Here is a 22726-nt window from a genome sequence, read left to right on the forward strand (position 1 = left end):
TTGTGATAATTAAAGTTGATCTTTTATCCTCCACTTTGATAACTGACAGAAACAAGCAACCATTGTCCCCTTTTCTAAAAATACTTGAAATCCTGTTTTCTCAGTCTTCTATTTCTGGTCTAGAAAGACCTATTTTAAAATGTTTAGTTTGTAGAGCAATGCTACTGAGATGTTTTACAATTATGCAAGACTTCCCAAAGTGTCTTCACACAAGTGTGTCTAATTTTCTTTATCCTACACCCTAGATGGAATCATATCAGCACCAAGCAAGGTGTAACAATCACCATTCTACATACAAATACTGTGAATTAATAGACCCCTGAACAAAACATACACCATCCTGACATTTAGTGTCTGATCCTTGTAAGTCAGTACCTCTCTGCTATGTGGCTGCTTATCTAGTTACTCTGTATTTTATTTTTATTCTTTCTTTGTGAAGTATAGGATTTTACAAATAGTCTACTGATGATTTTTAAAACTGAAAAACAAACAAACAACAACTTCGGTTTTAACCATGTCCTTCAAAGTACTCAAAACATCCTGCAGCTTCCTGTCCTTCACAATATTATGAACATGTAATATGCATTATGTTATCTAAATTGTTACTGAAGTTATTGTGTAAATAATGAGGCCTAATAGTTCATCTGAAATACCCCCCCCCCAAATTAACACTTTTAAACAAATTCTGGTGAATCCATCTAGACCACACTAGAATTAACTTTTCAAATAAAGAAACTTTGATGTTTGTCAAATATGAATCCCAAAGGAATATAAGCCATTTTCTCTTACATACAAGTGTAATCCTCTGTTCCATAACCCCTCCTCAGCAGGAACGTGGACTAACTGATCTTCGCCTCCTTTGGCTGTTCTTTGTTGGTATTAAGATCTATAAGACTTTCAGGACTTGCCAATACAGATTTGTAAAAGATAACTGTCAACAGTTAAAAGATTGCTTCAGTTTATTCCTAGCATGAAATCTCATGAACTGGTTTTAATTAGTTGCCAGAAGTTCACATCTTTAAGTTTCAGGGAAATAATGTGTCTTTATTTATCTTAATCAAGTATGAACATAAATGTAATGCACAGCAAGAGCAAAAAAAAAAAAGTACACATATCCCGAAGATCAAAACAAATCATGAACAAAAAAATTATTTGCCAATCAATTATGAAGGAGAATAGCAACCCTTTTTATTGGCAACAATAGGCTTTAATTCTGTAAATTAGCATGGCAATTTCATACAGATATATTTAGCCGAGTTTTACAATACTGAACAATGTTGTAAGCTCTCATTCAACTTTAAAATTATAGGGAAGCTGTAAGAAAAAGAAACAAACAACACAGCCCTTGCTTAAAACTTTTCACTTTAAAAAAACTACTTAACAGTAGGCTGAGTCAATGAAAAGACAAGCGCTGTTAAGGGATTCTTCCATTTCATATACTGCATTTGACAAGGAAGTAATTTTAGACACATTCAGGCCTAACTTAAAAATATTGACAAAACAATGAAATCGTGCAGATACTCTGGCCAGCAGTAAGTTTTACACATCAGTAATGCAATATTAAACTCTCTCTCTTTAAAAGGCACAATTCTTTAGATCATTGTAAAATCCAGCTTTTATGGTTCATCAATATATGAAAATGAAGAAGCACTCAGTAAAATAATTATTTTACTGCGCCTGTGCTTTAACAACACAGCTGTATTGGAAGACTCCACCCCACAAATCATACAGTGAAGCTGTCAAGGTACAGGGCATAACCTCAAGATTAATGACTGACACATGGGAGGTGACATTCTGACAATGACTAATTCAAGTCAGCCATTAATTCCAAGAATATGTCCTGTGCTGAGGTTATTATTGCTGTTGCAGGTAAGATGAAGAGTTCAAAAAAACCAAACCAACAAACCCCACAGTAATTGATCAGTGGTGTACATAAGAGTTGAAACTGCAAGTTATTCCCAGACAATATTTTATATATTAACCAGTTTCTAGATCACCTCTCAAAATTTATAAACAATATAACCAGTAAAATTTATCATGAAAATGGGATGCAAGTTTTAGTTCTGCAGCTGACAAACCTGGCATCTAAAAATCCAATTCACTCAGAAAAGTCTACTTTGTAAGTACATCGTATTAATAGTTGTAACATTAGTTGCTAGTTCAAATCAAACGAGGCTTACAAGGAACTGCTACTGTTTCATTATTCAAACCCATCATTTGTACTCAAGTCCCGTGATTCTCCGTGGTTTAAGACAAAGAAGTCTTCTTTTTTCAAGCCGTATCTTTCAAGAGCTTCATTCAGCTTAACTGGAGGATCCAAGTAATACTGGAAGAATAAGAATAATATGAGGGACAATATACCATCGCAGCATTTGGGAGACAAGAAAGCATATAACCATCATCCAAAATTCAGTCTTCTTCAATGCATTGAACTAATCTCTGAAGCAGAGGAAGGGTGAGCAGGGCAGCAGAGGCTGCTTCCCCTTGTTCAGTAAAATAAAGTTGTCAGCTTCACTGTTTAAAAACTAGTGCCATTTATTTCAGAGAGGTCCCCCTGGAGCTACTTCATGGTGTTTTTTGCATTTCAGAAAAGGCATCATGAGGGACAAATCAATTTTTTGGTGCTTCTAAATACATGTTAGCATTTATACTGTGGGCACTAGTGACACCACTTACTAGAGGCATCGGGGATAGAAAATGTTACATCTAAGAAAACCTGACACATCAGGTGAACATAGCTAATGGCATTAGGACTGAGCTGTAAGATAAAGTGGTGCAACTGATGCAAAGATACAGTTGAAAACCAGCCACCAGACAAGGTATGTCAAAGGGGGTGTAGATAATTCCCTTTCACTGCATTTTAGTCACTGTTAAGGGACCTAGGTAACTTCCTTATAAGAACTGTGGACTTGGTGGGGGCTGGGAATAATAATAATAATAATAATAATAATAATAATAATAATAATAATAATAATAATAATAATAATAATAATAATAATAATAATAATAATAATAAATCGGCAACCCAGATTAACTCAGTTTCTCATATTTTTGACAGTATTTAACTATGAATCAACTATTAAAAATGCTGTTCCGTTTATTTACTAGACAGACGTGATTAATAAATACTGTATTGACCTACAGGCATGCAGTCCTTACTGTCTCCAGGTGATGCACTGCTGAGCTTACTTTCATTATTGCCTACATCTCCCCACCTTTCATGTTCCTCAGCTTTCAGATATCAGAAATCCTCCATATTTGTTCCAGTAACTCAGTACTTTCAAATTAAGATTAACTGTGGAAATAATTTACGTAATTGGTTATGAAAAGCTAAGTATTGTTTTTAACTTCGGTACGTATAGTAACAATTTTCACTCATACAAAGTTTACATTTTAAGTATGCATTTACAGATATGTAGGTTAAACTGCAAGAGCAAAGCTTCATGAACGATTGTGTACTCAGGGAATCTGAACTCATGTAGTGCTGAAATTTACCTCATTTGCTAAAGCAAAGGTCCCCCAGTGAATGGCTACAGACTTCTTGGCTTGAACATCAATATGGATTCTTACTGCTTCTTCAGGATCCACATGCTGGTATTTCATAAACCACCTACCAAAATACAAAGTACATTTTCTGTGTCAGCTAATTCAGTCAAGATTTCTTCTTTACTTTCATTGGGTAAGTTGCATGTATATATATATATATATGCTCACCTAATAAAAAAATAATGGAGCATGTATGTCTGGACAACATACAGAACACTCAAAATCAACAAGTTGGAAGATACTGATATTCCCACAATATAGCAGTTAATGTATTTCACTCCTGTTTTCAAAACTTTTTTTTCCTTATCTATATTTTTAATAATATAAGGACATATTATTGATGCCTTAAGGCATTAAGGCCACAGATTTAAATCCATCCCTTAAAAAATTTCATGCTTGCAGCACACACCAAAGAGTGTGTGCTTCAGAGATAGCCTGAGGCAAGAGTGCTAAAGCAGAAAGGAGAACCTGGCAATTCTTGAAAGATATTGGATTTTTACCATGTTATTCTGATTCCTATCTTCCCTTCCCAGCCTATACGTACTTTGCTTCCAGCACTATATGAGTGTTATCATCTAAAAGTTTAGATACCTCATCTTAAGTAGGCTACAGATGCCTGAACAAACAGATCTTTCACACTCTATAAAGGAATCATCTTTCCAGATAAATTGCAAAACCAGCATAAAGACTGAAGCAAGGGGAAAATGCAGCAAATTGCATGTGTCTGAATGAGCTGGATTAAGTGATACTAGCTCAGAAAAAAAAGTAATTCCAGATTTTCACTCAACATTTTTCATGGCAGAAAGTAATGATTCATCCTTGCTGTGCTTTAGGCTGAAGAAAAAGCTCTCCAAGAACATCACAGATACACAGGCAAGCATCCTAGACATTTCAGCTCCATCTTCCGATTGCCTGCCACTTTTTTTTTTTGTCATTTAGCCATGTCCTTTTGCCTCAGCAATTTCCTTCTTTTGCCTCTGTATTCCATTGTATATTCTTAATAAAGTATACCTACAGTTTTCACTCAGTGTAATTTTTTTTTGTCATCAGTATATCATTTCATTTACATATTTTGATCAAACTTTGATTTTCATACCTTGGCTCATAAGCTCCAATGGGGATGGCTGCAAGATCAAAAGGTCCAAACCGTTTACCTATCTGTTCAAAAGCAACACAATATCCAGTATCTCCTGAAAAGAAAAACCTATTCCAAGGTCCCAAGACAGACCAGCTGCCCCAAAGAACTTTGTTATCATCTGTCGCAGTCCTTTTGCACCAGTGTTGAGAAGGGGTGAAGACAAAAGTTACCGCATCGTGACCGGGGACGCAGTTCTCTTCCCACCAATCCAGTTCAATCACGTTCTCACAACCACATCTCTGCATCCAGTCCAAGAGCCCCAGAGGCACAAACCAGCGCAGCTCACTCCCAAAGCGCGCGTTTAAACTCCTGACAGTGTTGTAGTCCAAATGATCGTAATGGTTGTGGCTGATCACGACTGCATCTATTTTGGGGAGCTGCTCTACTGTGCACGGAGGCCCTCGGAAGCGTTTGGGACCCATCAGCTGAGTAGGGGAAGCTCGCTGGCTGAAGATTGGGTCAGTAAGAAATATTAGTTCATCCATTTCCACCATAAGCGAGGCATGTCCCAGCCACGTGACTCGCATACCAGGTCCTGTCTTCCCAGCAAGTTCCGGCTTTTGAACAAAGTAAGGTTTTAACACTGGAAGCTCTTTATCGAGTTCCTAGCAAAAAAAGAACACAATAGGCATGAGAGATTTCAGAAAGCGCTTGGCCATGGAACAAAAACTGCATACCAGACACAAATCCTTACAGTCCAGACTTGTGTTTTGACTATATTTTTAGGCAACCAGAGAACTACAACACAAACCAGATGCCTTTTTAATGACTAGTTTCCCAGTTACTTCCTCCTATTTCATCTTAGGTTTTTGTAACATTTTCACTTCTCTGTCGAGAGAGAAGAGCAAGCCTGAGAGTATCCCATCAGGCCAGGAGACCTACTGACAGAGAACCAGAGTCTGAAAGTACTGCAGTGAAAGCACTGCAAGGCACTACCAGCATCCCAGGAAAGGCTTTGCAATCGGTTAGTCTTGTGACCTGGAAAAGAATATATATATATATATACTGCTACAATAGCAAATGCTCAAGTTTAGTTTGTGCAACTAACTGATGCACAAGTCCTAGCACAAATAAGCCGCAAACCCGTGGATGAAAGAGAATGCCGTGTTCCCAACAGCATTCTGCACAAGCTCTGTCCTTTCAGCCTTCAGCAGCCTCTTTCTCTCTCCCCACCGCATATGGGGCAGCACACGGAGGTTAACCTCACTTGCCTCACGTCAGCTTTTACAATTCCCTCTCCCCATCCTGCCAATAATTCAATGAACGTTCATAAAACATGAACTAAAACTCATATCTCATTTTAAAGATGGACCTTAGGGCACTTAGCTGTGCTTCTCGTGATGTTTTATTGAAGCCTAGAAGGTAATTAAAGTTTAATTATTACTGAATAAATCACCATACTGATCTCCCTTTATGTTAAGGATGCAGCCCCATGAATGGCTTCAAATCAACCTAAATCCATACCTCTGTGTAACAAAGTTATGGAAACCTTCCCCCACCTCCCCTCTTGCTCCAGCGTGAATACTTATGCAGTCCCCACTCAGGTCTGACGGGTCAGAGAACCGATTCAGCTGAATATGAATCCAGATGAGGAGAACAGACAGCTTTCAGCTCGACCCGCTTCCAAATTTGACACTCTTGACAAGACTAACCTGGTAACCACAGATGTCCCAGCACTTCTGCTTCCCAGCCAAGTTCTCCCTGTCCCGGCCTGTCACTCAGCTTAGCCAGAGCTGGCCTCCCGCTCCCTCGAAAGCCCAGCTGACGCTGTGACAGTGTAGGAGTTGAGGATTTCCCTTGCTAAAATGGTCCTGACAGCTTCAGGGAAGTTCCTTTCTGCATAATATTTTATTGATTTGGAGGGCATATATTGGGGAAAAAAAAAAACAAATGCACACACTCACCTGCCTGCAGTTCTACTGTAAGTAATAAAATATTAATGAAATTGCTTTTTCTGAGAGCTAATGGACAAGACATGTCTATTGAAAAGGTTAATTACTGTCTCCAGGAACGAGAAATAGATAACCTTTTATAAAGCTGAATATAAGGTTAGTACTTAGAAAGTAATACAATCACTCCATTCAGACAAGAATAAATATGAGTATTAGACTGAGATAAACTGCTGCTTCTCCAAGAAAGCATCATCAATTTCTTACCTCTCTTTCATTCTAGGTATACAGAACGACACTGGCAGAAGAAATCTGAACCACAGAGTGTTATATTGTGACACTTGAATTAAAAAAAAGAGTGGAAGATCCACAAAACACAATACTCAAAAATGGAAATTAGGACAACTTGTCAAATCACATGTGGTTAAGTCAACAAATCAGATTGTGTCAAGGAAATTAAACTCTGATATGGAATTTAATAATTAATTGTCATAATGCAATTTACATCAGTAAGTACATTTTTTATGGAAAATGTTCTAAGTAGTTGTTTTTAAAGGTAGACCACTCATTATTCTGAGAACACTAAATGAATGTATTTTTGCTGACACTTGACCCAAACTAGTTTTTAAAATTAGTATAATCTAATATTAACAAAGAATACTGAACGGATTAAGAACCAGCTAACTGGCAGATCTGAACAATGAGTTCTTAACTGGAACTTCAACATATTGTACTGGTTTTGGCTGAGACAGAGCTGATTTTCTTTCTAGTAGCTCAATAGGGTCCCATGTTTTGGATTTGTGACCAAAACAGTCTTGATCACAGCCTGACGCTTTAGCTGTTGCTGAACAGTGCCCATACAGTGTCAAAACCCCTGGGCTGGGCTGGATGAGAAGTTGGGAGGAGACCCAGGTGGGACAGACAACCCCCACTGACCACAGGGATATTCCATTCCATACGGCATCATGGTCAGTATATATTTTGGGGGAAGAAGAAAGGGAAGGGATGTTCGGAGTGATGGTGTTTGTCTTGCCAAGTAACCATTGCCCAGGATGCAGCCCTGCTGTCCTGGAGATGACTGAACACCTGCCTGCCCGTGGGAAGCAGTAAATCAATTCCTTGTTTTCCTTTGCTTGTCTGCGCAGCTTTTGCTTAACCTGTTAAGTTGTCTTGATCTCAATGCACGAGATCAAGTCCCCCTGTGGGGGACTGAGTGAGTGGCTGCGTGGGGCTGAACTGCCCACCAGCATAAAACCACAACACGTGCACCACTGAAAGCTTTAGAAGGATGTCACTAGGATTGACATTATTAAGTATTTCAAATAGATGATTTAAAGGTAGAACTACCAACTATAAAAGGCATTTGTAAAGGACACAGAGACAGGAAGTTTCATAAATAAAGAGTAGCACAGTTCAAGCAACTGGTCTCCTGATCTATTTAAATGAAATTCTGTGAACAAAAGTTCAAGGCAAACCAAGACGAAGACCACAAAGGCAGTGAAACTTGGAAAGCTCTGACTCTGTATGAGACCTATGGGTTTGTGATAAACTGGCCTCTGATCCAAATCAGAGAGAATGAGATCAGAAATCAGGCATTTTGTTGAGCTATCATAGTAAATCACCCAAGAAAATAGCTAAAGAAATTACTTCTCAGTGCATGGGGTTTGTGTTTGTTTTGTTTTTTTTTTCTTTTTTCATATTTTACAAGAGTACACTAAAATCCCCAGAATTACCTCTTAAAGCTATATGAAGTCATTACTCAAACAATAAAATTTCAAACTAAAACACAAGTTCTATTGGCAGAATACTTCATATGGAATTCTTAAAGCTCATACAACAGGATAAAACAACATCACAAATGAAATACACAATCTTATGGAACTTTTATCCTGCTGTAGTACATTTTGTTCTCTGACAGACTAACTAGAAACATAATAATACTACAAGAATTATAACGGATATTTGAAATACGGCATTAATGTCAAATCAGCTACCAACAGAAGGAAAACGTGCCTAGTATTGTCTTATCTTCATCACTGGAGCAATACAAAAATTCCTCCTGCTGTGCCCCTTCCTCCCCTCCCATGTTTTTCTTTCCTTCCTAATGCAAAGCAAGAAGAAACACATGACGGGCTTTGGTAAGACGAGCTAATTAGATTAGGATCTTTGGCACTTACTGCATACTGGAATACCACTGGATTTTACAGAAATGAGAACAATCTAAATTGCTGATCCAACAACCAACAATTAAAGATATTCCAACAGCACAGAAAAAGTTATTAATAAAGCCTGTAATGATAATACAGCCTATGCATTCTGGATAATGATATAGGCTTGTTGTGAAGGCATGATTATAATACATATAGGTTTTACACAGTGAAGTACATTTCTGCATAATATGCACTGGTTTTTTTTCACATGTGCAAAGCACTTGGTACAGATAAACTGAACCTGCCCAGCATAGCAGGGTATCACTGGGCACACTCAACGTGGAGACTCAAGTCTGCTCGAAGGACACGCTATCTAGCAGTGCCCTTACTCTGAATTTTAAACAAGCTCCAAAGTGCTTCACAGGTGGGTTTAGGTGTGGAGCAAACATAGCCAGAACAAGCATCAAAATGGCTGAGGACTGAGAAGTACACTTCATCGATTCCTATCTGGGTTTTTCTATTTCTGATTTACTTCGCTGAGTTCCTAAATAATTGCTGGCACTTAATTAAAAAATCACATAAGCAAAGCAATAAAATTAGTCCAAAATGAATCCCAACTGGGTCAGAGAGATAGCTTTACAACTGGTACAGTGTAGATTTCTTTGTCATCATCCTTTATTGCAGGGATAATCTGTAAATTAAAGGGAAGAGCTGCAGTTCTCCGCTGCCATCAAAGAGCTGTATATTCTGCACACCTCAGCACTGCCTTCCAGGTGCTTCAGTCACTGACCAGGTTTCTGACCAGTCCTGGCAAGATACAAAGCTGCTTGTACACACACGGAACAGGGCAGCAGCCAAAGGAAGTTGAAAACAGCAAGGCCTGAACTTTACACAAATGTGGGCAAAGTATCATAATATGCAGCACGCTGCCTAGAAAGCCGTACGCACTGAGGCACAACCACTGCTGCTACTTCAAGGTGCAGATAATGTCTAGAAGCAGGACAGCAAATTTGAAACAATAAACTGTTGGGACGGATCCCAAGACTGAAACAGTTTTTTTTGTGCTTCTTTCTGAAGTAAAATGATTGTTATACAACAACTTCAGCCAAGATTACTTCTCCCTTAAACACGTTTTGTGCCACATATCCTTACAGAAATCCCCAAACTTCTGACCATCACGTGTTGAAATTAACACAGCTTTCCTGTTCATAAAGCTGATCAAATTCCTTCCTTCACAGGTAATTCACACACAATAAAAATGAAAAGTGTAAGCTCTTCACTAAGTACTGTGAGATGTATAACTTACGCATACCTCCTTGGATGCTTACAAGCATTATTAACACCTATTTGTTCAAAAATGTTTTCCCTAGTTGTGTACAGCTCTTCCCAAGTGCAGTCAACACAATACAAAATACACACACAAGTAATCCTGTCAAAAGTGCAGCCATCCTAAAACTTCTTGAGGCCACAAAACCTGCGGCTTTCCAGCATCCACTACTCTTCATGGAAAAGAAACTTCTCTCAGGTTGCTTCCCCCACCTGCTTCTTTATATACAATATCTGATAGAAGCCATTCACCAAGAACAAATAATGGTGCTTCCAAGTAAACTGACACTGTACCTTTAGTATTTTGGTAAAAATACTTGCTCAGGCTAGTTTTAACATATAATTGTTTTTTTCTCCTGGTGTACTGAAACAGAAAAACATAGATTTGCAAACACTTCCCTAACTAAATGAGAGCAACTATTTATTACATTTTTATGAATAAGATGTAACATATACAGTAAATAGCAGTCCGGGGGGAAAAAAAGGGCAACTTTTAAAATTAGATATAGCATAGCTATTCCATTCAATATGAATGATATTAGTAGTATGTTTCCTAAGGCATCACCTATTAAAAAGGAAAGAATGTAGCTATGGTTTATGACTGAGCTAGGGGACCTTTCTGTTGGTTTTGTAAATATAAACCAAGCTGAATAAATCAAAGGGTGTGGGAGTAACAGAAAGGAGAGAATAGATTAAAGAGGAATAAAGTATTAACCCACCTTTTGAAAAAAATAAAGTGATAATAAAACTAGAAAAACAACACTTAGAAAAGTCTCCAAAAGATGTCTAGTAAGTATTAGTGAGAAATTATCCTATTTTATTGATTAGAGCAGAGGTAAAAGCAGTCTAAATCAGGAACAGAAAACATGCAAGTATTTACCTGTTTGGAGCATGGCACATTGCTGTTATTTTTTTCCATGAGGGACCATTTCAAAATATTTGGCAAGGTTGGCGGTTTCCATGTTGGCCACGGGTTGACGAATTTCCCATCTTTGCCTCTCTTTGATTTAGTTACATCCTCTTCTAGTCTGTAGTCCAGCCTGAAGCTTTTCCGGGAGGTTCTGGAAGAATCGCTGCCCCTGGAACCTCGACCTGAATTGTGACGTTTCCTCACCGCTTCTTTAGGGTACTGGTTACACGCAGTCAAAGGCTGCTCTTCATCCTTTTTCTTATCCATATCTTTTTGAGGAGAACTAAAACAAATTTTAAATTCATCAATCTTTTCTTGGACTAGCATCAATATTTGTAAGATTGAATCTTCTCACACACATCGGAAACAAGCCTGCCCTTCTCATTTTCTGATCTACTGTATTTTTTCCTCAACAAAATATGTTTTTAAAACAGTTGCTATTACACAAAAGACTTCAAAAACATGCTGTGGCAAGTAGACAAGAGATCTCTTTGTAGTTCAGGCAGATTTTTACTCCCCAGTATGCACAGCTTCAGATACTAACACTATTATCTACCGACTGCAAAAGCGAGGGGGAAGGGTTCCTTAATTTACATTTTGGAAGAATAGCAAGTTCCTCCTGACGCTTATGACATTTAGTGCCTGATGTAATACGATCCTGTGAACTTGTCCAAGAGACACTGGAACTATACAGTGCCTCAGGAATTGCCTATAAATTGACTTCATTTTGTAATAAGAGCAGCAGCCTCACGTAGCATTAATAACACAGAACTTCTACTGACAAGATGCACATACATGCAGAAAAGTCAGAACAGAAAAGACAGTCCTATTTCCTATTTTGTCCAAAACAAAGGAAAAGCTTATTGTAGCAACAGTAAAAGTAGCTGTTCCAAATACAATTTTGATACATGTTTAACTGAACTGATTAGTGAAAAGCCATTGGAACACCTCAAGTAAATCATGGCTACAATGTCTGTTTTTAATTCCACTGTGAAATACAGGAAAGTGAGAAAATAACTGATAAAAGCTTATTTCTATAAAGTCACAACTCTGGCACATTTCTTAGAAAACTGCAAGGTCAATAGTCAGTCTCTTATTCCAAATTGCACTTCAGTGTTGCAGAGTTTAGGAATATGGAGCACTGTTGATCACATTATAATCAAGGTAGATAACTCAAATATCCTTATTTATTTTACAAGTTGCTGAAGCAACTCAGTTGAAGGTAAATGCTTCAGTTTCTATACTTACTTTCAACGTTTCAGTTGAAGTAAATGTACTGTTCAGCCAGTCCACTCAAACATTTTCAAAGAACAGAATTAACCCAGAGTTTTCTTAGAAATTCCTTCTTAAATGAGATATTTTCTAAGTAGATGGACATACATAACTCATTGTGCCCTCTGTAAGACTGTAATTACAGGAAAAAAAATATATTGTCATTGCAACACTACAGCTAAGATTGTACACACATATAAGAAGTGTTATCAAGCTGAACTCAAATGCATTTACTGGTGATACTCTGACTTCAGATGCAGAGACTGTCCCTGCTGGTTCAACACCAACCGATTATAATCAGAAAGTGGAGTGTCAGTTGCAAAGAGACGACAGTTGACAAATACGTGAAATTTTCTTAACAAAATAATCATTATTTTGCCATAGAGATAAAAGCTGAAAACATCAAAATCCACTTCTGATAAAGAAGCATGAACAATATTCAGAAAACACTGCTGACAGAATTTTTTGATAAATAGTACCCTTGCTCATAACCTTGTTTTAATGTAATTGCTTTGTTTCCCTGCAGTTTTACTGAAACCACTTGAGTTATGTATTTTTCTATTTAGCAATAAGATACCACATTTGCATCATCATTTTAATTTAACTGGTGATACTCTTCTCTATTCCACTAAACATTTACTGGAATCAGCCTTCAATGGAACAGCCACCCAACTTGCTCTATACCATTTTAAGCACAAATACACGGTAACAAAATAATCAGTGCCACAAAGAGGCAGACAGAATACCCCCCAAAATTGTAATGGATATTTTAACTGTTACTTTAACTTAAGAGGGGCATTTTTTTTTTGCATTCCTCAAAGAGTATTTTCAATGCCAAGTCAGCTTATTAATTTAGCAAAGCATGCAGACACAGCATAAAACATCTGCTCTTCTAGAAAGCATCATGAAAACAAATCACAAAAGTTTAATCAGATAGGTACTTAATTCCAGGAAATTCTTCTGTTAACATCTTAGATGTCTGATTTTTAAATATATATAACTACTGTAATTATTGTTCCTACAAGACATTTTATATTATAAACTGGAGTGCCTAAGGTTTTATTTTTAAGCTTCTGCTTATCTATTCATTCATCTCTAAAATAGGTGAATTCTACTTTTGCTTAAATTTTCATATAAACCTTTGATCTTATTCTGAAAGTATAAAGCTCTAAGGGAAGTAGGGATCAACCATGCTGATTACACAAAGACAATGCCAAAGCATTTAAGGCACCGCAGGTATCTGTCTGCCAACATATTTTCCACATGATGCACATACATTACGTTCATTAGTATTCCATAAGCAACTGAAGGGATAAAAGACCTCAGTGCTCACGGAATACTTTAAACCCTTTTACATGCATAAGGGACACATTTACAAACAATTAACTAACGAAGTATTCCTAATGAACTGTAGATTCCTTTGAAGTATCAATCTTGCCAGTTCATTTCTGTTTCATTTAAGCTGGTAAAACATATTCTAGAATATTCATGGAATACAGTAAAAGAAATCTAATATTTCTTATTTTAAAAAATGGTAGGGGATCATACCTTGAAAGCCAGCAACCATTAGCTTAATATAAAACTCAACCACTTATTAGTCCATGTAGGTTCTTATCTTTTTGCAAAAGAAAGCCTCTACAGACAAGGAGATTTGGCAGGAATATTTTAAATATTAGAAAATACCCATGAGCTGATTCTTCATTTAGCTTTCCTGAATTCTCCCCCAAGAAAAATAATAGTTTGGCACTTGAGAAATAAATGTAAGCACTGGATTGCCAGGCAAATTATGAGTGATAGAGACACCAAAATCAAACTGGAGTACAGCTGTGCTCACTCGGGAGGAGAAGGAAGAAAGAGTCATGTCCTTGGTGAATATTTGTTATTGTAAGGTTCCACAAGAAATCTTACATTTTCCACACTTTTAAACAAAGAGGAAAACTATGATTCTGCTTAAAAGGATTAAATTACTTTATTAACAAATGGGAACAGGGTGAGGTGACTCAACCGCAGACAAAGGCAAGTGGATTGCACTCATTGGTAAGAAGGGCCCAGGCAAGACGCAGCTCAACCACTCTCAGAGATGCTTTACTGATCCAACTGAACTCAGAAAAGGAGATGGACCAAGACACACAAACTCCGAAAGGAGACCATCAGTCATGCCAAATCCACCGGGCCGGAAGGTTCTCTAGGCAGAGGGGAAGGACATCACTGTCTGATGCTGAGGATGAAGCCTGACACGAACCACAATGCAGAGCTCACGTAACTGGTTTTCCACCACGAAATACCAAGAGGCCCCTAGTAACCCACAAAGCACAAGAGAAGCTGCAGATCAGGCAGGACATGGCATGGAAAACACGTCTTATGTGCCAGTAAACAGGTTTACACCTATAAACAAGATATAGCCCTTAGGACAACAGGTCAGGGGTCAATTATTCATTTTAGCATTGCTTATATAACTGAAAACTTGGATGTAAATATTTTGGCTTTGAGTCTCCTGTTTATTTAGGAAAATAATGAGCATTTTAGTTAAACATTTTAATACTTTCTGCTTCGAAAGAAGGTTGGAAACAGGATACATAAACATTACAAGAAGCACTCTGACATTAAAAGGTTTCTTTTTAAATGGTCACACAGCAGAGCTTCGAGCCAGACCACTTTCACTTTATCTGAAGAAGAAATGCATTAATATAAAACCTATTGTGTGAGTCTTCACCTCTTCCGCCCAGTCTCCTCTGACATCCACTACTGCATAACTGAAATGGATGTAGTTCCCCCTACTAAGCACACAGCCATGCTACTAACTGTGAAGTCTCCAGAACAGATTTATCCTTCTTTTCTACACAGAAATGTGGTCCTTATTTCACAAATCCATAAACCAGAAAGTTTAAAAAAGAGTTATTATGAAGCTATGGTTTACTGGAACCCAACAACATCCACAAAACTTGACATCTACCTTGCAAACATTCCGTCACATTCCAAATATCCTTAATCTTCTCTATTTTTGAATCAACAAGCTTGGTTCACTTGTAACCACTGTTTCTCTGTATAGACTACATCCAGACCTGGGCTGCCCTACATGTCACCTAAAAGGGACAGCACACAAATCCTCCCGAACTCACACCACTGCAGCCTTAGCAAAGCAAGAACATGAGTGTTCTGCAAGCCATCTACTGCTACACAACTTGGAAGTTTTCTTTCAACTCACGTACCTTTTATGGCTACAAAAAGCACACTTTTTGCCTTAAACTTAAAAAAAACCCCACACCAAACAACCAAACAAAAACCCACAAAAACCCAGACAATCAACCAAAGCAAAATAACACACCAGCATTTCAGTGAAAAGGTAAGGAAGGTATTTGCAAACAACAGGCAGCACATAAGTGATTTTCCAAAAAAAAAGTCTCCCACACATTCAGTTATCAAACTACTGCCAACTAAGTTTTGGCTGTGCTTTTACTTTTCCTTCTGAAATTGTCAGCTTTAATTAATGAACAGTTTGAGCCTGGAAAATTCTGAATGCATTTATACTTCTATGGTGCAGTACTTCAGGCACTTCATCATACCACTGTAGCCTTATGAAAGCAAGAACCTGAGCTCTCTGCCAACTGTAAACTGCTATGCAACTCAGAAGTTTTCTTTCACTATACATATTTTTTATGACTGCAAAAGCAGTTGCAACTGCAATTATTACAGACACTCTTGGTCTTAGGACTTCACACAAAGATCTCTCAAGCTTCCAAGTAAGTGATCTATAAATACTTTTACTATAATATTTGATATTTCCCATTAAAAGTTGCAAGCAAGAACAAGAAGTGCAGAAATTTTCATCCAAGTTATGTGATATTTTAACAGCCAGCTTGGGATTCTCTGTGATGTCCTATTTCCATATTTTCCAAACATCCAAAAAGCAAAAACTCCATGCTCGTACAGCCTTCCTCCATTCTTGGATGCACCCATTTCACAGCACAGTTACAGGTTGCAAGCCCAGGTGTTCTCAACAGATCAGTAAGTACCCAAACTACAGTGATCTTGTGTACTGTTCAAGAAAGATGAATAACTGAGTTGATAACAGAAATAGCTCTCTACATAAACAACCTCATAGAATTAGGATGAATCCTTTGCCATTCTTCTCTAGTTTTGAGAATCAAGAGTAAACAGCAAAGTTCTATTTAGACATAACAGAGAAAAACAAATAGTTCTAAATAAAACAAAGGTGAAGCATTTACCCATGGTCATCTGTTGTTAGGCATATTCTTACAACAGCTGTATTACTTAAGCAGCCACAACCATGAGTCAACCTATTTCTGCCCTCATTACTCCGCCAAGCTTGTCAAAACAAACGTTTGTGTCCACATCCTGAATTAGTTCAAGAAACTGATCTAGTGATAGTCACTTTTTAGCTTCCCATCCCCTAGAGAAGCACTTCATTTTCACCTGCATCACCATGCAAGTGTTTATACCAACAAACTGGTTAGGACAGGGAAGGCTGAGAACAGGAATAGACTGTTGTAAACAAAAACTACTTATGCCAGTGCTGCTATTAAAAAAAAAAACAAAAAACAAACCCCACACACAAAAACAAACCAACCAACCAAAACACAACAACAAAAGAACACAAAAAAAAAACCCACCACAAACAAACAAAAAACCCCAACAACAAAACACAAAACCAGTAATTCATTAAGTATCCCCCATTTAGAATTCACTCCACATAGCTCAGTTACATACACCACCAAGTTTAGGTTCAACAATTTCCCCTACCCTTGATATATTTATATATTTCATTTTCAATTCATTCCCTGTCCAAAGTTTCATTCTAATTTATTAATAGTACTGATGCTGCTTAAACTCTCTGGCTGCCTCCCCTGAGGATGTTTCATACTATAACCAAGCAAATTCAAGAGCCACCTAGCACCCAAAAGGCAGCCCACTCCGTTACTAAACATTCCAACCTCTACTTTGCTGGTATTCATTAGGGGAACCAAACCAACAGAAAGTTATTTGTAGTCATAATGAGTGCCTATCAGCTACATCCTATATGCCTCGGGATACAAATGCAAATAGGCTTTACAGTCAAGTCCATCAGTAGCACCTGAAGCCAGCTATTTCTCAACCCCGAGTTAAATCTGATCAGCTACGGGCATTGTATCAACCACATCAAAATGTTTTTCCCAGAACTGGAACGGTGCGTAACCACTTTCCCTTTGCTTCCGCACACCCCAGCTGACTGTCCCCATCCAACATGAGCACTTTGTAGTCCCAAACTGTGTTTATGAATTGTATTTAATATTATAGAAGTTTTCTGTTACATGCATATTCTGTTTAGGTTATGATCCCCTATATGACAGTAGTTGTCCATAGGGGACATGCAAATTAACAGAGATGACAGACCCAGTAGGCAACTTCTTTAGCTACACATGCCTATTAAAATAAGTTATTTCCCACTCTACCTTCATATTTTACTGCAGTCTTGAATAAAATAATCCAAAAGTTGGCACGTGGTCATCACATGTAAAAGAGCAGCCTAGGCTATCATTATGATTAAGCACAAGAGCAGTGTAACTTGGTGCTGCTGCTGAAACAGTCACCAAAGGAAAGCAGGAGTCAATTTTCCCTAGACCAGAATGGAAAGTGCTTTTCTTTGCTCTCCCTAAACAGCTCATTTCAGATGACTACTTCATATATAGGGAAGAATGTTGAAAACACGAGAGATGGAATTAAAGTCTTCTTACCTGCTCTGCAGGAATGAGGCAACATAGAGAAGTAAGGTCTGTGCATTACAGCTGTGTTATGGTATACAAGACAATAAAAGGATCACAAATCAAACACAGACGATTTTTTTAAATCAACAGAAAACGATAACACATGCACACAGCTGGGTAGATAAACCCTGCACTCCAACAGCAGCAATAAGCTCCATGAATGGCACTTCACACTTGCACAGAACTTCAACAAAGCTTTTCCAGAAGAGCAAACATGAAACTTGTACCAACACAGCTACAGGATCGGGACCCCGGCATTAGTGTTCTGGCACCAGCTCCACTCCTGTACTTATGCAAACAAGACGTTCATTAGTTTCAGTTTGTCTGCTGATGTGACCACAGTTAATAACAGATGCAAACCTTTCCAGGATGGGGCTTACTCTTAGAAAAAACAACTAAACTTTAACAGTTAGCATTTCTAAACACATTTTAGCTACTCCCATGCATTAACAGCCTGTGCATCTTGGGTTGAATATTTCAAATTATTATGTAATGTTGAAGCTGTTAGCACAGGTTTTTCTTAACTAAAATGAAGCTCGCACTCTGTCCCAAGGGTAAAGATTTCCTGTCTAACATCTTATGTCAATTAGATATGACTAAAAATAACCACTACTACACATAATGAAACTAAGACTCCACTTGAAAATACTATGGTAGAAATCTGATTTCCATTGTAGTATATGGCCAGAGAGGCAAGGTAAGAAGTGTTTTCATAAAAGCGCATAGAAATCATGTTAAAACCTTGATCCATAGGATCCACATGGCAAAGCAGGATCTGAAGCAGCTCATTTATCATCAGCTCTGGCACTTTCATGTCTGCAACTGCGCAACTGCCACCTCCACATCATTTCCTAAGTCTTTTAATTTTCTTTTTCCTTTTCTCTCCGTGCCAGAAAGGAACAAACTCCTATGCAAACTTTCTCTAGGCGCACACCGAGATTAATCCTTTAAAACCCCATAAAATCTCAGATGGCCAGGAAGTGCTGCAACGCCCAAGAGCTAAACTAGTTTTTAAGTTAATACAGAGTCATACCATTTTGTTTATATGCATGTACGCTTGTCTGTTTGATTCCGTCTCTTCAGTTCAAAGTCCAAGCACATAGGGCCCAATGTAATTTCTTCACAATATAAAAATACTTCCCTAAATTCTTTCTAAATCTACCTAGCTTTCAATATATAAACTCAGCTTTTTATTGTCCCAACAACATTATCTCTCTCCCTATCTCTGTGTATTTAGGTACACACACCACATAGATATATGGATTTTATAGAACTATTTATAACATTTGACTTCACATGTATTGAAATCCAAACAAATCATTTCCGGGTCAGCCAAGATAAGGAAGTTAGAAGTGTTTCTTTGTTGAAAAGTATGTGTTTTTTGAGTGTGACTGTTCAAAGACCATCTTTTACATAAGATAAGCTAGGAGGCCGTCAGCTTTTCCAAATATAAAAGTTTCAAATCTCCAAAACTTCATCCTGGAAAGCCAGAATACATAAGCAATACAGCACCTTTACAGTTCTTAAACTGAAAGACAACCAGTAAAAGAAATCACAAGTAGTAGAACACCAGACACAGCAAAACATAAATATCCAAGGAAAGTGGAAACATTACAAAACACTGACACTTTTCATGACAATCCTTTTTATTGTATATAACCAGCTTTCTACTGTATACCGGTGACCCTAGATTATGTCTCTTCACGTACTCTAAATGAAATACAAAGTGCTTTGATTGTTAGTCAACAACAAAAGTGTTAATATTAAAAATTGTTTGGGCTGGTGTGTTTTTTTTTCTTCTTATGGAAGAGTCAAGGCACATTTCCAACACAAATGTAAGCCATCTACTAATTTTCTAGGCACCACTCTATATATGTAGGCGTTTTAAGGAGACAAAGTGTTTCATTTAAACGCACCTAAATAGACATACATAAACAACTTGTTATTGCCACAACCTCATTATTAGAAACAGCTGAACCTCACTGAAACTCTTCCTCAAAAAACAGTCCACAGCATGGGAGATTTCAGCCTAAACAACCTAAACTACTTCCAAACATTATAAGCAATAAAATCCGAAATCTTATCACAAGCCTTACCCAGCAGACAGTAGCACTACCAGCTCCGACCACGGCAACAGGTCTTATCCAAGAAAAATCTCTTGATATACATCTTGATATACATTCCTTACCACTTGACTTTTCACTCACACATCTTGTCAAACTTTATTTTTCACAGTGAGAACATAGTGGCAGCAGAGTCTCCATAGCGTCACTGTAATGCCCAATTCTCTTTGCTGAAACAGCTCTGTGAGCTTTTTCTGCTTCGGCGCAGTTGCATTTTATTGAAATCCAAATCATCCCTTCTTTGTACAGCTGCTAAATACTAAGATATTACATATAAACAGTAAATAACATGCAATTTCTTTCACAGATTTTCTAAGTATTCAAACCAAGTGCAACATCTGGTTTACAGAAAAGTTGTTTTTACTCAAAGCTGCATTTAGATACAACATGACCAAGTGATTTTACCATGGTCCTGGCTCTGAGCATATCAGAAGCAGGACCCTGATTACAGGTCTAGTCAGCATACTGCAAGCTACACACAGCAATTGATGGAAAAAAACAATTAAAAGTGGAATCAGGAAGGGATACATAGATGTGACCAAAGGAAAAAAATAATTTCACAGCAGGTGTTCCATATAAAGGCACTAATTAATATGGCAGCATTAGCATTTTTCTCATCATAGACAAAAGAATCACCTTCCCATTTGCAGAAAATAATTTAAAATCTATTTCTGAATGGAGAATTACTGGGTTTGGTTCAATCTTGATCTTATGCAGGCTGAGGAAATCGCTGATTTCTGCTGAGGTAATTCCTCAAATCTCCTTAGTTACTACAAGTGAACAAAAAAATAATTAAATAGACTGCTTCTTTTTAAAAAGAAGCACATCTCTCTTGATTTGGGCCAAGCTGAAACCAAATTAGCTGTTATTTACATTTGAACAGTCATCTCTTGCTTCCTCCTCTCCTGAATATGTCCTCTCCATCACAGCGAGTGAATCAGACTGGGCTTTCCAGTCTCCAGGTATTCAAAATTCCCCTTATCTTTTTATAACAGGTATTTCCATTTCAGATAATTTTTGGCATTTTGAAGGCAACTGTTGCAATAATTCTTGCATTAGGAATATAAAAATCTTTTTTCTTCTTGTCTTCCTATAAAATGAATGGGGCTTCCTACTTTATTAACTGATAAAGCTGCTACTGTGAACTAAAAAATACATCATCCTTTTCAAGGGGCTGTTGCCAGAAAACACGAATGATTTTCCTGTCACTAGCTTTAATTTTTTATGTCGCTTTCGTCAGTGTAGTTTGAAAAATAAAGAAAAAATACTTCGGTACAAATGGTACTTTCATTTAAAACTGAAAACCTGCTTCAAAATCGCCATTTAGGAAACAAAAGAGTAAGAAACCATGGTCGTCACTAGAAAAACTGTATCTGCAGAAGTTTAATATGAGCTTAACTACGTGCTGTCACGACAGTCAACAAACACTTTCCCTGAATCCTTAGCAGAGATAATTGCCGATCATTGAGATTATTTGACTGAACTAATTGCATCAAACGACCTGGTTAAAACCTTCCACTCCGCATTTACGTGATACAATGCAAGAAAAACTCTCACGATAAACATCTGTCCGCGTCGCCTCTTCAAAGAAAAACATTCAGTAAACGGTCAATACCATGAAGCGCATTTTTTACAGGCGATTATATAACTTGTTTCTTCCCCAGCGCTACTGCAGCATATTTTATTGTCAATTTACGGGAATCGAAAGCGCTGGGAGGGCGGGGGGGAGGTAGGACTTTTCCTTCCAGCGTTTCTTTCCCCGGCGGGACAGGATTTCCCCGTCCCGGCTGGGTCGGGGTTTATCACTGAACCACCGCGGCACCTGCTTCCCGGAAAGGGCCCCGCGCCCCGGCGCCGCAGAGCGCGCTCGTTCCCCGGCGGGCCGGGCTGCTCAGCTCCCCGCGGCCGGCAGCCGGGGCGCGGCGGCCCCGCGCACCTCGCCCACCGCCTCAACTTTTCCGAGCGGACACCCGCACTCGCTCCGCCCCGGCCCCGCTCCCCGCCGCGGCTCTGCCCGCTCTCCCCGCCGCACTCACCCGGCGGGACCCCGGCACCGTGTGCCTGGCGAGCCCCGCTGCCGCGCCGGAGCAGGTGCGCAGCGCCGCTCCCCTTCCCGGCCGCCAGCCCGTGCCTGTGCCCCGGCCGCGCGGGAGCCGCCGCTCCGCTCGGTCCCTCCCTGCCCACAGGAAGGCGCGGAGGGAGCGACCCCCGCTCCCGAGCGCTGCTGCCACCGGGGAGCCACTCACCTCCCGGGCTGCTGCTGCCCCTGAGGAGTCTCGTCCTCCTCCTCCTCCTCCTCCTCCATGGTGCCGCTCCACCCCCTCCGCGGCGGCTCCGCGACTCTCCAGCAGGAGCCGTTGAACAGCTGCGGTTTCCCAGCTGACCAGCCCGGCGCGGAGGGCAGCGCGGCGAGCTGCAGGCAGCAGCTCCACAGCGCCCTGCTCCGCACCATGGCGCCCAGCCGGGCCGGGCCCGCGGGCTCGGGGCGGCAGCGGGGCCGCCCGGCGGCTCCTCAGCAAGATGGCGGCGGGGGGGCCGGCCCTGAGGGGCCGCTGGCGCGTCACTGGAGGCCAGAGAGCTCGTCGGCCCCGGAGAAAGGGGAGCGCTTGG

At 39.1% G+C, this 22726-nt stretch overlaps 1 protein-coding gene across 2 annotated transcripts; it reads right to left on the reverse strand.

Annotated features, from left to right (window-relative positions):
* Positions 1-1023: 1023 nt before the first annotated feature.
* On the reverse strand, positions 1024-22717 carry NAPEPLD (N-acyl phosphatidylethanolamine phospholipase D). 2 transcript variants are annotated; one of them, XM_082076409.1, is made up of 5 exons: positions 22363-22717; positions 10930-11242; positions 4643-5289; positions 3496-3610; positions 1024-2326 (listed from the first exon to the last, which is right to left on the reverse strand). In XM_082076409.1, the coding sequence occupies exons 1-5, from the start codon at positions 22566-22568 to the stop codon at positions 2201-2203; spliced, it is 1407 nt and encodes a 468-aa protein (XP_081932535.1). In that variant the 5' UTR covers positions 22569-22717; the 3' UTR covers positions 1024-2200. The 2 variants fall into 2 exon arrangements, with proteins under 2 accessions (XP_081932535.1, XP_081932536.1); XM_082076410.1 differs by lacking the exon at positions 22363-22717 and adding an exon at positions 22153-22286.
* Between the last annotated feature and the right edge of the window lie 9 nt (positions 22718-22726).

The sequence above is a fragment of the Streptopelia decaocto genome, assembly GCF_964273445.1.
Source record: "Streptopelia decaocto genome assembly, chromosome: 1".
In the NCBI taxonomy this organism is placed as follows: Eukaryota; Metazoa; Chordata; class Aves; order Columbiformes; family Columbidae; genus Streptopelia; species Streptopelia decaocto.